Here is a 13,798-nt window from a genome sequence, read left to right on the forward strand (position 1 = left end):
GCTGGGAGCAAATGAGAAGTGAGGTAAAGGCAAGGAAGAACCACACAAATTGCAAAGATGGTGGTGGTTTCTAATATTTATTTTTCTGGTTATAAAAGGAATACATGAAGAGCACTGGATTGGGAGAGGTTTTGAGTCCTGCAGGATGACAGGTCACTTTCTCAGAACCTGCATTGCCTCATCTGGGAAGCCGGATAAGGAGTCCTGCCTTGCCCACCCCACAGAGGGCAGTGCAGATCAGATGAGATAACACAGGGGAAGCACTTGGTGAGCTGGAAAGTGCTGTCAAATGGAAGGGCTTAGTGTCGCCACCCTCGGCTGAGGTAGCACCAAGGTCCGAGCTCCTGCCCCTCCCCTAGCCCCTAAGACACGGACAAAAAGGGGGCCACTTGCAGCCTTGGTTTATTGGAGTGGGGGAAGGGCCATGCAAATCTGCCTCAAGCCTGGCCAGATGGGGTTTCACTGGGGCACTTCCAGAACCGGGCATCAGCTGTGGCCAGCCGGGTGAGGATCTCCTCCAACTCGGGCCCATCCTCTGGGAAGCGCTCAGAGAAGGATCGGATGAGGCCAGCAGCTGAGGCCTCATACTCAAGAAGCTGTACTTCTGAGCCTGGGGAGGAGATGGAGAAAAAAACAGCAGCAGGAAAAGGTCTTAATAGGGAAGCAGAATCACAGTCATAAGCATAGGAGCAGCTAGTTCTTCCTGAGCTCTTACCATGTGCCAAAAATTGTGCTCAATATTTCTCTTTTTTTTTTTTTTTTTTTTGCGGTACGTGGGCCTCTCACTGCTGTGGCCTCTCCCGTTGCAGAGCACAGGCTCCGGACGCACAGGCTCAGCGGCCATGGCTCACGGGCCCAGCCGCTCTGCGGCACGTGGGATCTTCCCAGACCGGGGGCATGAACCCGTGTCCCCTGCATCGGCAGGCGGACTCTCAACCACTGTGCCCCCAGGGAAGCCCCTCAATATTTCTAACTGAATCCTTAAAATAATCCTATGAGATAGGAAATATTAAAGGAGGGGTATTCAGTGAATTGCTGCATTCATTCATTCACTTAAAGATTTACACCAGTGCCATGTTAGGTAAAACAGACACAGTCCTTGGCCTCCAGGAATTGCCTTATCTCTGTCTACTGCTGGACCCTGGGCAAGTTTCTCAACCTCTCTAAGCCTCAGTTTCCTCATCTGTAAAGTGTGGGCAAGCACAGTACTCGTTCTCTCGAGAAGCTGTGGTGATTAAATACAAGAATGCATTGAGGGAATGCTCACCAGGTGCCAGCTACCACGAGCATCACGACCTCTGAACCTATTATTCACCTGTTAAGTGAGGCTGTTCCCAGGGCACCCATCTCACTTATGGGGTGTTCCTGAATACTCCTGGGAAGCACTTCCCTCTAACATCCTTCCGCTGCTCTACCGACTCACAGCACCTTGCTGTGCTCTGTGGCATCATGGGATGTACGCAGCTAAGAGCACAGGCTCTGAGTTCAGATGGCCCAAGTTCAAATCCTGGTCCTGCCACCCACTAACTGTGTGACCTCAAGCAAGTACATTCCCTTCCGTGTCTTGGTTTCCAGCTGAAAAATGGGGATAATAACTTCCTCATTGAGTTGTTGGGAGTTGATCCATGGAAAGTTTACGCAGACTCTGACACGGAAGTCCTCAAAAGTTAGCTACAATCATCAACATTTCCACCACCACCACCACCTCTGAGGATTCAACCTGTTCTTCAGGCCTTAAAGCTTCACCCCCACTTCCTCCCCAGACCCTTCCCTGAGTCCCTCAAAAGTAGAGGTGATCTTCCCTTCTCTAAGTGTTCAGACCACTGTTTGCGTCTCTTGGGCACCCATGAACACTTCCCTTGTAAGATCATTTCTCTCTCTGGCTTATTCCTAATGGGCTGTGAACTACTAGACGTGAGTAGTCCAACCCCAATGCCTGCCCAGGGCTGGACAGTCAAAGCAATGACGATATTGTCCATGTAATGAGCACTGACTGTGTGCCCGGCATGATCCATTCTCTCACTCATCTGACAGGCATTGAGAGGCTCCTGTGGGCCAGGCCGTGTGCCAGGTGTCAGGGATGTGCTGCTCCTGCTGCCATGGAGATGAGCAGACGAGCAGACAGGAAAATGGCAGAGTGACAGCCGTTTGAAGAAGAGGAAGCTGGGTGATAGCTCAGGGGGTGTGCCTGGAGGGTGGGGAGCCGGGGAGAGGGTTGCCAAGGGGTGGGGGCCAAACTCCTCTATTTTATTTTTTAAATGAGGTGCATTTTCATTGTTATTAATTTTTTCTTTTGGCCGCACCACGTGTCTTGCGGGGATCTTAGTTCCCTGACCAGGGATTGAACCCATGCCCTGGCAGTGAAAGCGCCGGGTCTTAACCACTGGGCCACCAGGGAATTCCCCAGAGTAGAGTTTAGAATAAACCTTTTAAATGCTTTTTCCTCACCAGGAGGAGGTAATTATTTCATTTAACCCTCACAACTGCCCATGACTATGGCAGTGAGGAGCAAACGCTCTTAATACAAAAGGGCCTTTAATACAAGAGGTACAAGCGCAAGGCAGACAGGGCCAGGGATTCTGGCAACGGCATCATTGCTTGAGGAGGGAGAAGGACCACGGGGGTGCTGATCTCTCTCCGGGCTCTGCCGAGTCCTGTTGTCCCCTGGGCTCAACTCAGCCTGCTGGGTGCCAACTCTCTGCCTGAGCTGACCTCACTCCTGGGCCCCCGACAGGCCTGATTCTCCGGTATGATGCCTGGCCTCCTCACAGGCCCGGGGTCTGCCTGTTCTACCAGCCCCTGCCCTGCTGGCCTGCCTCAAACCTTCTGTTGCCGTCTGAGAAGCAGCATGACCCCGTGTGTGTGGGGGGTGGTAGATGCCAAGGTGTGGGCCTGAGGGTTGGCATGGGGAGGAGGGCCACCCCAGGTAGCCTTTCCTGAGCCCGGGTTGGTTCCGGGCCTTCTCTGTGCTCCCAGAGGGCTCTGCACGGCCCCCATCAGTGAGGGCTCAGGAGCCCATTACCTTCGAGGCGAGTGTTGGGCTGAACGATGAGCTTCCGGGCTTCCTTACGGAGCAGCACTGTGTCCCTGAGGGAGAGGAAGCACTCGGGGGGTGCATCGGTGACGGCCGCGTACCCCTCATACAGGGCCCGGCCTCCAGCCACGTCCCCTGTGGACTTCAGCACCTGTGGGAAGGCAGCAGTCAGTGCCTATCATGGGCGCCCTCCCGGCATCCATGGGGCTTTGCCAGGGGCTACAGCCAACGGCGCCCAGCCCTGGACTACATGTGCTCTCTCGCAGCTTTCCTGTGCTGAATACGCGAGGAATGCGGATCACATGCTAGCACAGAGTAAGCGCCCACACGAAAGTGGAGCTAATTGTTCTCCTCTGTGTGTCTCACTTGAGCTGTAGACAAGGAAGGTATTATCATCACCCTCTTTTTTTTCTGAACATTTTTAGGGACTTCCCTGGTGGTCCAGTGGCTAAGACTCTGCGCTCCCAATGCAGAGGGCCCGGGTTTGTTCCCTGGTCAGGGAACTAGATCCCACGTGCCGCAACTAAGACCCAGTGCAGCCAAATAAATAAATAAATATTGGACTTCCCTGGTGGCGCCGTGGTTAAGAATCCGCCTGCCAATGCAAGGGACACAGGTTCGAGCCCTGGCCTGGGAAGATCCCACATGCCGCGGAGCAACTAAGCCCGTGCACCACAACTACTGAGCCTGCGCTCTAGAGCCCGCGAGCCACCAGTACTGAGCCCACGTGCCACACTACTGAAGCCCGAGTGCCTAGAGCCCCTGCTCCGCAACAAGAGAAGCCACGACAATGAGAAGCCTGTGCACTGCAACGAAGAGTAGCCCCCGCTCACTGCAACTCGAGAAAAGCCTGTGCGCAGCAACAAAGACCCAACACAGCCAAAAAATAAAATTATTTTTACCATGACAAATGTTCAGGCAATTATCCTTAGTATTCAACAAATACTCTTCCTTAGCTGCATGGCATGCGGGATCTCGGTTCCCCAACCAGGTACTGACCCTACGGTGGGAGCTCGGAGGCTTAACCACTGGACCGCCAGGGAAGTCCCTACCCTCTTTTTTTAGTAAAACATTTCACACACCCAAAATATATAGTATGTATGTTATAAAGAATAAGACACCCGTACAACCACCACCCAGCTTAAAAGTCAGTCCAACCGCCCCCTCCTTGACTGCACCCTGTGGTCTCCCCGATCTGAGGAATTAGCACTCGACTTGGTGCTCATTAGTCTCTTGTTTTCCCTGAGTTTTACTCTCAACCATAAATTTTGCCCACATCCTGTGATGTGCTTTTTCTGCTCGAGTTACATCTAAGATTCATCTGTGTTTGTGCGTGTAGTTATAATTCACCCTTCTCACAGCTGTACGTATTCCACTTACAAACACGCCACAGTTTCATCTCTTCCACTGTTGCTGTGTAACCTGTGCTTTTTGCCCTTTGAGGCTGCTGGGGACATCCTGTACGTCTCCTGATGCTCAGAGGCAGGTTTCCTCAGAGAATCAAGGCCTGGAGGTCAGGTGAATGCTCATCCTTAAAGGACGATGCCCTCATTGTTTTCCAGAGTTGTTGCACCTGTTTACATTCCCAGAAGCAGGGGCTGGCAGTCCGTCCTGCTCGGCACGCCAGGGTGGCGTTGACAGTTTTTCATTTTGCCAAGATGGTGGGTGGAAATCTCATGTTGTTTAAGTTGCACTTTTCTGATGACTAACGAGAAGGAATAGCATCCCACAAGTTGGTGGGCTACTTATTTTCCTCTTCTGTTCATGAGTTTTGCCTATTTTTCTGTTGGGTTGTCTTTTCCTCCCCCCCCCCTTTTTTTTTAAAGTTCTTTATATATTTAGATGCTAACCTTTTGTTAACACATATGTGGTAAATACCCTATCCTAGTTTAAGACTCATCTTCTCACCTTCTTTATGGTAAGTTTTGATGAATAAAAGTTATTATTATTGTTATTATTTTGGCTGCGCCGCATGGCTTGCGGGATCTTAGTTCTCTGACCAGGGATCAAACCCAGGCCCACAGCAGTGGAAGCACAAAGTCGTAACCACTGGACCACCAGAGAAGTCCCTAAAAGTCATTTTTAATGTAGTTAAAGGGATCGATCTCTTCCTTGATGGCCTGTGCTTCTTGTATGGGGAGAAATTCTCCTCCACCCTGAGGTCATAAAGATATTCTTTTCTCAGTTTAAAACTTTGCCATTCACGTGTAAGCCTTTTAATCTCTCTGGGATTGAATTCTGTGTGTGGTATAAAGTAGAAATCCAAAGTGTCTCTCCATAAGGATAATCGATTGTCCCAGGGCCACTGTTAAATGGTCCCTCCTTCCCCACTGGTCTGCAACACCACTTCTGTCATATACCAAACAATCAAAGCTCTTGGTTCTGTTCCACTGGTCAATTTGTCTATTCCTGCCCCAGTGCCACACTGAATTTAGAAGTCTCAGAATAAAATTTGATATCTGGTGGAACAAGTCCCCAACCTGTTTTGCCTCAAGAGTGTTTTGGCTCTGATTCATGGTCCTTTATGCTTCCATCTAGATTTTACCATCAGCTTGTAGAGTTCCATGAAAAACGCTCTTGGGCCTTTATTCAACCTTGCTGAACTCTTTTATTACTTTCAATAATTTACAGATTCTTTTGGCTTGCCTACGTAGACAGCCATATCATCTGCAAAACGATGTTTTTGTTTGTTTGTTCGTTTGTTTTTTGCGGTACGCGGGCCCCTCACTGTCGTGGCTTCTCCCGTCGCGGAGCACAGGCTCCGGACGCGCAGGCTCAGCGGCCATGGCTCACGGGCCCAGCCGCTCCGTGGCACGTGGGATCTTCCCGGACCGGGGCACGAACCCCCGTCCCCCGCATCAGCAGGCAGACTCCCAAACACTGCGCCACCAGGGAAGCCCGAGGGTTTTTTTTTTAATTTTTAAAAAAATTTTTTGGCAGCCCACATGGCATACGGGATCTTAGTTCCCCGACCAGGGATAGAACCCGTGTCCCCTGCAGTGGAAGCACAGTCCTAACCACTGGAACGCCAGGGAATTCCCAAAACGATGAGTTTTGTTTCTTCCTTTCTAATGCCCAAAGTTTTTACTTGTTTTTCTTGTTTCCTTCTAAAAGCTAGGACCTTCAGTACACTGTTGATCAGAAGTGGAAATAGAAAGTATATTTGTCTTCTTCCTGATTTTAAAAGGAATGTTCTAGTGTTTCAACAAATGACATTTACTGTACTTTCTTTTTTTGAGACACTCTTTGTCGGGAACCAGCTGCAAGGTGACAGTTCTTGCAGCTTAAAGCATGGCAAAGTCCTGCTTAATTCTTGACAGGACCCGAAAGATTATTAGAGAAGATATGAGTCTTGGCCCGTGAGGCTGCTTGCGGTTTCTCTAACTATAGTTTGTCCCTGGCATGTTTCGGTAATCACAGTCTGTTCTCATGCATGTTTATATTCTGGTTCGCAGAATGTTTTGTACTATAACTTCAACACTAAGGAAATACTGCCTGATGATCCTGTCTTGTGATTTTAACAAAAACATGTATTGCCTACTGCAATATATAAAGAGTTTTGATGGGAAATAAAGTGTGTGTGTGCTTGTACACCATCCTCCTGACCCCGTCTCTCCTTAATCCCCTCACCTGCTCACAGGACTTGTTCCTCAGTCTAACAGCGACTGACAACTCTTATCGGTTAAAGAAATTCTTTTTGAAAAAAAAAAAAAGAAATTCTTTTTGACTCTGAGTTTCCTGAGCGTTTTTTATCATAAATAGATATTGACTTTCAAGAGCTTTTTCTAAATCTATTGAGATGATCATGGTTTTTCTCCTTTAATATGGTGATTTTCATAAATATATTTTATGATGTTAAATAGACCTTTCATTTCTGGGATTAAACCCAAATTGATATTTTCTGGATTTGATCTAAGATTTTGTTTTAGAATTTTGGCATTTACATTTTCCCTTCCTGAACTATCTTCGATTTTGGTATCAAGATTAAACTGGCAACTTACAAGGAGGTAGAGAACATTCTCTCTTTTTCTATTGTATGGAAGAGTTTATATAAAATTGATACCATCTGTTACTTGAATATTTTGTAGGATTCATCTGTAAAACTCTGTGAGCTTAGCATTTTTTAAAAATTAATTAATTAATCATTTATCTTTGGTTGCGTTGGGTCTTCGTTGCTGTGCGTGGGCTTTCTCTAGTTGCGGCGAGGGGGGGCTATTCTTTGTTGTGATGTGGCAGGCTTCTCATTGCGGTGGCTTCTCCTGTTGCAGAGCACGGGCTCTAGGCGCACGGGGTTCAGTAGTTGTAGCTTGCGGGCTCTAGGGCGCAGGCTCAGTAGTTGTGGCACACGGGCTTAGTTGCTCCGCAGCATGTGGGATCTTCTCAGACCAGGGCTCGAACCTGTGTCCCCTGCATTGGCAGGTGGATACTTAACCACTGCGTCACCAGGCAAGTCCCAGCTTAGCATTTTTTGTATGAAGATTTTAGACCACCGATTTAATTTCTGTAATGGCTATAGGATTATTCAAGCTATCTATTCATGAGTCAATTTTAATGTTATTATTTTTCTAGGAATTTGTCCATTCATCCAAGTTAAAAAGTTATTGCCATAAATTCCTGCTATATTTACAGTTATGTCCCCCTTTAAATTTCTACTCTTATTTTGCCTTCACTTTTTTTTTTTGGCTACGCAGTATGCGGGATCTTAGTTCCCCGACCAGGGACTGAACCTGGGCCCCCTGAAATAGAAGCGCAGAGTCCTAACCACTGGACCACCAGGGAATTCCCATTCTATGATGTTTCTAGACAGGGGTTCCGCTTGTCATTCTTGGTATCTCTAGAGCTTCCTGGATTTATGAATTGGGTCTTTAATCAGTTCTATAAAATTCTCAGCCATTATCTCTTCTAATATTCCCTCTCTTACCTTTTCTCTCTCCTTTCCTCTTGGAACTTCAGTTTATGTACATTAGACCTTTTCACACTATCCTCCATGTCTCTTAATCTCTCTCTTAAATTTCCTAGCTTTGTGTCTCTGTGCTACATGCTGTATAACTTCCTTTATCTTCAGCTGGGTTTAAACCCTGTTTCAGCTGCCTATTTTTAGTTTCAGTGATTATAAAGATTATTGCTAGGAGGTCTATGTAGCTCTCTTCCAAATATCTGACATTTCGTGGCTCTGATCCTTACTTCTTTTGCCAATTTGCAAGTGGCAAAGTAGGATTCCTACTAGGGCACCCTCCAGGTAAGCCTCCCCCTCTTAGACCCAGGGTTAGAATGATTTTCCCTAGCTGTGGAGTAATTAAAACCGACTGGGAACTCCTGGGGGAAGGTTAGAGAGAATACCTCACCTTTCTCTCTTCTGCATGATATTTAACACCCAGAATGTGAACACACATTCATCAGGTCGACAGGTTAGACCCCAGGAGCTTAAACCAAAGAGTTGGCAACAGGGGTGCTGACGGGACCCAGGTGTTATCATGAACAAGTGAGTAAGGCAGGTAGGTAGTGGACCCGGCAAACTGGAGAGTCACGCCATGTCCAAATGTCCAAGTGTGCAAATGCAGTGGCTGATGCTCAGTTCCAGCCCATCATTCACGTGGGAATTACGTCTATTGATGTCAGACCTTCAAAGAAGTCAGAAATACACATTTGTATCTCACCTCACCAACTTTTATAATACGGGTAGGCCAAAGCTATGACTGTGTTTGTGACCCATGGCTGAAGCCTTTCCCTATGGAAAAGGCTTCATCTTCCCTGGGGCTGGCTCCCTGCTCTGCTCTTGGCTTTTCCTGGGGGCTAATAAAAGAAACAGCAACACCAAAAATGCTTCCATATTCCGTATCTTCTGTAAAACTACTGCTGCAGACACTGTCCATTCTGCTGAATGATTCCTCTCGTACAGAGACCCCCCCTGCTTCAGTCTCTAGAACGGAATGCCGTGTTCACTCACTGCTAGGTCACAGTTCAATACTGGCTGAAGATCTGGCAGATTTGACTCCTTTATCTAGTGACTTATTATTATTATTAATAGACTGCTCTGGAATAATTTTAGATTTACAGAAAAGTTGCAAAGATAGTACAGGGAGTTCCCGTGTGGCCCTGGCCCAGTTTTGCCTGTTGTTAACATCTTACAAAATTGGTACATTTGTATTAACTAAACTCTAGACGTTATTTAGATTTCACTAGTTTTCCCACTAATGTCTTTTATCTATTCTGGAATCTGACCCAAGACACTGCACTGTGTTTTGCATCTAATGATTTTTAATTTCTAATTTTATTTTCCTTTAATGGCCAAACATATCTTTTTAGGAAAAATGCCTAACATCCCTTCTGGAAATAGGTGGGAGTACAATCATAAAGAGATATTTGCTGAATTGAAGGCTGGGCCTTCTTCAGGTTGAAAAAGCCAGCAGGACCCTGTTCTGATGGAAGGCACTTCCCGGTAAGGGGTGGGTCACCATCGGTGGTCCTCCAGCTTTGTTGAGTGTCAGAATCACCTGGCAGGCTAGTAAACATGCAGGTTTCGGGGCCCCACACTCAGAATTTCTGAATCAGGAGCTCTGGGGTGGTGCCTTTGAATCTGCATGTCCTGGGCGATGCTGCTGCTGGTCTCTGGACCACACTTTGTGTCACACTGGCTTGGATAACACGACATTCTATCGCTCAGTTCCACATATATGTTGTTTCATTTAATTCCTACCAGGTGAGGCAGGTGATGTACCTCATTTGACAGATGAGAAAAGTGGAGGCCAGCAAGGCAAAGTATGTTACCCCAATTACACAGCTGGTTAGTACTGGCACCAGAACCCCAAAAGGTCTACTGACTCTAAACATCCCTACATGGGAGGGATGTCAGGGCTGCAGTGACCACTGTCCCTCCCTCCTTCACTCACCAAGCTCCAGACTTCCTCCTTCTGTCTCTCAACCCACCAAGCTCCTTCCAGTCCCAAGACCAGGCTTTACACTTTGTTTCTTCTGCTATCAGATCTTCTAATAGCTGGTTCCTCCTTGGCACTCAAATTCCAGCTTAAATACCACCTCCTCCAAGAAGCCTTCCCTTTTACAGGGTGGGGAGACAGGGTGAGGCTGGAGGGGGCCTCCAAGGTGAGAGGCCCCTGTTTACCTGGAGTCTCCGCAGGAACCTCTCCAGGGCGGGCTTGCCCACGGTCCGGATCTTGTTGCGGTCAAGGTGGACCTGGGCATCTGGGCGCCCATCGGAGCCTGTGGTGGGAGTGACGGTAACAAGTCCCTCGCCAGCCTCCAGCAAGACCCTCAGGATCACAAACCGGGCCTGCATGTGGGCCTGCCGGGGCCAAAGAGAAAGGAATCATTTGCAACCCCGAGGCAAGAAGTATCAAGAGCTCATTCCAAGGCCTGATATATCATATGTGTGCACTAATTGTCAATTATTATTGTCGTTTTATTCTTCCCCAGCCTGTGGGTCCTTTTGTGCCTATTCCTCTCCCCTCAAATGCTTCCCTTCTCCTCTCACAAGGGAGGGCAGGCTGCCCTGGTAGACAGGAAGGCCATTTCCAGGCAGGACCCAGAGCCCCATGTTCCCCCTTGTCACCCACCATCCCCTCTGCTGCTCCACAGCCCACCCTCATGAGAACAGTTACCCCCAGAGGGCCCCTCGCCACCAGGACCCCGAGCACTTTCTTCTCCACAATCCTGTTTGCATTCAACAGTGGGATCAAGAGGGCACCGTTACCCGCAGTTTACAGATGACAAAACAGAGGCCCAGAGAGGTGAAGTGACTTGCTCAGGGTCACACAGCTCGTACGAGAGAGCAAGGACTAACCCAAGTTTCCTGACTCTAAAATGTGTGTTCAGGGCTTCCCTGGTGGCGCAGTGGTTGAGATTCCGGCTGCCGATGCAGGGGACAGGGGTTTGTGCCCCGGTCCGGGAAGATCCCACATGCCGCGGAGCGGCTGGGCCCGTGAGCCATAGCTGCTGAGCCTGCGCTCCACTACGGGAGAGGCCACAACAGTGAGAGGCCCGTGTACCGCAAAAAAAAAAAAAAAAAAAAAAAAAAAAGTGTTTTTTTTTTTAATAAATTTATTTTTGGCTGTGTTGGGTCTTCGTTGCTGCGCACAGGCTTTCTTTAGTTGCAGTGAGCGGGGGCTACACTTCGTTGCGGTGCGTGGGCTTCTTATTGCAGTGGCTTCTCTTGTTGCGGAGCACGGGCTCTAGGCATGTGGGCTTCAGGAGTTGTGGCATGTGGGTTCAGTAGTTGTGGCTCGTGGGTTCTAGAGAGCAGGCTTGGTAGTTGTGGCACAGGGGCTTAGTTGCTCCACGGCATGTGGGATCTTTCTGGACCAGGGCTCGAACCTATGTCTCCTGCATTGGCAGGCGGATTCTTAACCACTGCGCCACCAGGGAAGTCTCCATGTGTTCTTTTGATGACAAAATATTGCCTCCTCAAAACAGACTTACTTGACTTCTTAAAAGATTTCAATTGCTTACCCTATCTCTAAAGTACATCTCATCACCAAACAGTGTAGCCTAATGGCTCTGGAGGCAGGCTGCTTGGATTTGAATTCTGGTTCTGTTACCAGCAAGTTACTTAATCGCTTTGTGCTTCAATTTCCTCATCTCTAAAATGAGGGTAATAACAGTACCTACCTCCTGGGTTGACACTGGGGACAAATGGGTTAATCACATAAAGCGCTTAGAACTAAGTGGCACAGAGTAAGTCCTATGCAAGTCCTCTGTTAGTGATCATAGTAAAATCATCTCATCTGATTCACCCTCAAAGGTGGGCAAGGAGATTATTACTCCCATTTCACAGACAGGGACACCGAGACTCACAACAGTGACGTGACTTGCCCTCATATGCAGTGGACTCTGGGATCAACCCAGTTTATGCGCCTCATAGGTAGGGTTGTCCCTTCCCTACACCCAGAATCCTGATCTTGGCCCCCACCTAAGGCTCTTCCCTCCTGAGGGGTCCCCTGGCCCCCACCTGTCTCCAGCTGGAGGCCTCAGGGGTGTAGAACTCCAGAGCAAGCAGTCCGGCCCGAACCATGTTGAGCCAGTTTACGTAGACCACATCTTCTGCGTCAGCCCCCTCAAAGCCAAAGATCCTGGGGGAGGGAGGGGAAGTGGCAGGGGGGAGGGGGGTCAGAGGCTACCCGGGCCCTGCCCTCCCTGCCAGCACCCCCTCCATCCACAGAGGAGGTCCCCCCCACCCAGGCCTGCTGCTCGTACTCCAGCACTTGGGGGTTGAGGCAGAGGTAGAGGCCCACGCTCTCTGCCCGGCACTCTTCATAGCTGGAGGCGATAGTGCTGAACTTGCTGTCCCAGGTCTCCCCGCTCCGGTACCAGCTCTGAATCTGGGAGGGGAGGCCCAGGAAGCAAGCTTAGGGGTGCCTGCCATCCCCATAGGCCACCCCACTCCCAGCACCCCAAGGCTCCACCGAGGCCACCCTCACCTGCTCCCCTGTCTCTGGGTTGATCACTGTCTCCTGGTCAAAGTTGAATGCTCCTTTCTCATCCTGCAGGAGAATGGTCATGAATGTGGGGCAGGTGAGGGCAAGGTGCCCCTGCCCTGGGCCAGGCCTTCAGCCCTGGATCCAAGTGGCTCAGAAAGGTGACCGGGAGCAGTGAGTGGATGGCAGGAGCAGCAGGTCCACCGACACACTGCCGCCTCCAAACCTGTCCTGTGACACATCTCAGAAGCCCCGGAGGTAGAAGAACGTCAGGCACCTACTCCTGCACAGAGAGTGACACTGCAGGCCAGATGGGGAGGCACATGCCCAAAGTCACATGAAGACTTGGACTCAGTATCTCCAGAGCCCAGCTGGAGATGTCCCAGTGGGTGGACCAGAAGGCCTGGCCGCTCCTCACCTTCCTGGCCCCTCTGCTGGCAGAGGAGGTCACAGCATGTGACTCTCTGCCTCAGAAGCATCACCCTCACCGTCCTCTCCATGTGCCAAGTGTCTTGCGTGCACCATCCATTTCACCCTTGCAACCACCCTCCAAGGAACATTCTATTACTACCCCACTTCACAGAGGAGGAAACTAAGGCTCAGAGACTAAGAACCCCAAAGCGGAATCAGAGCACATAATGTCTGTGTACACTGTCTCTTAACAATAACACCCATTTTCAGAGGGCCTATCGAGTGCCAAGCAAATCCCAGGGCTTTGCCTTTATTCCTCACAAAAGCCATACCATAGGAGTCAGGAACCCCATTTTACAGATGGGCCAACTGAGGCTCAGGGAGGGGAACTGTCTTGTGCAAGGCCACCGACGGGCCACATGTGTCCCCGCTTCCCTGGGACTTCAAAGCCTGGACAAAGCCCAATGCCAAGCTGTTCCCCCATCAGCTGCTCTCTGGATCCTCCTGACTTCCAGGCCCAGCCCGTCCCCATTTGGGGAGGCAGCTCCACCCACAGGGAGCAGGCCCAACGCTGCGCTCTCTGACAGCCCTGCCCCACCCACCCCCAGTCATGTCATCCATGTAGCTCTGGGCTGGGGGTCCACAGTGGGCTCTTCCCGGCCTGCCAGAAAGGCTGTCTGTCTTCTCATATTCCCTGAGTGGGTGCTGAGGGCGCTCCAGCCACTTTGGCTGGCCAGAAGGAAGGGGCAGCTCTGCAGAGGCTCCTGCGGGCACCAGGGCCAGCCCCGTGTTCTTACCTGCACGAAGAGCTTGCCGCTGCCGTGGCCCAACAGCTCGTGCAGCCCCACCTGCACATCAAAGGAGGGTCCCTTCCAGCGGATGTACAGGTCCTGCCGAGACAAGCGGAGACCCACGCTGCCCACTG

At 49.9% G+C, this 13,798-nt stretch overlaps 1 protein-coding gene across 2 annotated transcripts in view; it reads right to left on the minus strand.

The window, feature by feature from the left end:
* Positions 1–64: 64 nt before the first annotated feature.
* The window catches only part of DPP3 (dipeptidyl peptidase 3), a 34,113-nt gene continuing 20,379 nt past the window's right edge, over positions 65–13,798 (minus strand). Inside the window, exons 12-18 of one of the 2 annotated variants that reach the window (XM_022591360.3) lie at positions 13,671–13,763; positions 12,466–12,528; positions 12,242–12,366; positions 11,997–12,117; positions 10,155–10,334; positions 3,023–3,185; positions 65–610 (exon numbers count right to left, since the gene is read on the minus strand). In XM_022591360.3, coding sequence (XP_022447068.1) covers positions 438–610; positions 3,023–3,185; positions 10,155–10,334; positions 11,997–12,117; positions 12,242–12,366; positions 12,466–12,528; positions 13,671–13,763 — 918 coding nt within the window. In that variant the 3' untranslated portion in view covers positions 65–437. The remainder of the gene's footprint in view (positions 611–3,022; positions 3,186–10,154; positions 10,335–11,996; positions 12,118–12,241; positions 12,367–12,465; positions 12,529–13,670; positions 13,764–13,798) is intronic. The other variant, XM_089914456.1, reaches the window with a different exon arrangement.

This window comes from Delphinapterus leucas, chromosome 7 (assembly GCF_059928025.1).
Source record: "Delphinapterus leucas isolate spDelLeu-1000000601 "Yukka" chromosome 7, BTC_Dleu_Yukka2, whole genome shotgun sequence".
Lineage (NCBI taxonomy): Eukaryota > Metazoa > Chordata > Mammalia > Artiodactyla > Monodontidae > Delphinapterus > Delphinapterus leucas.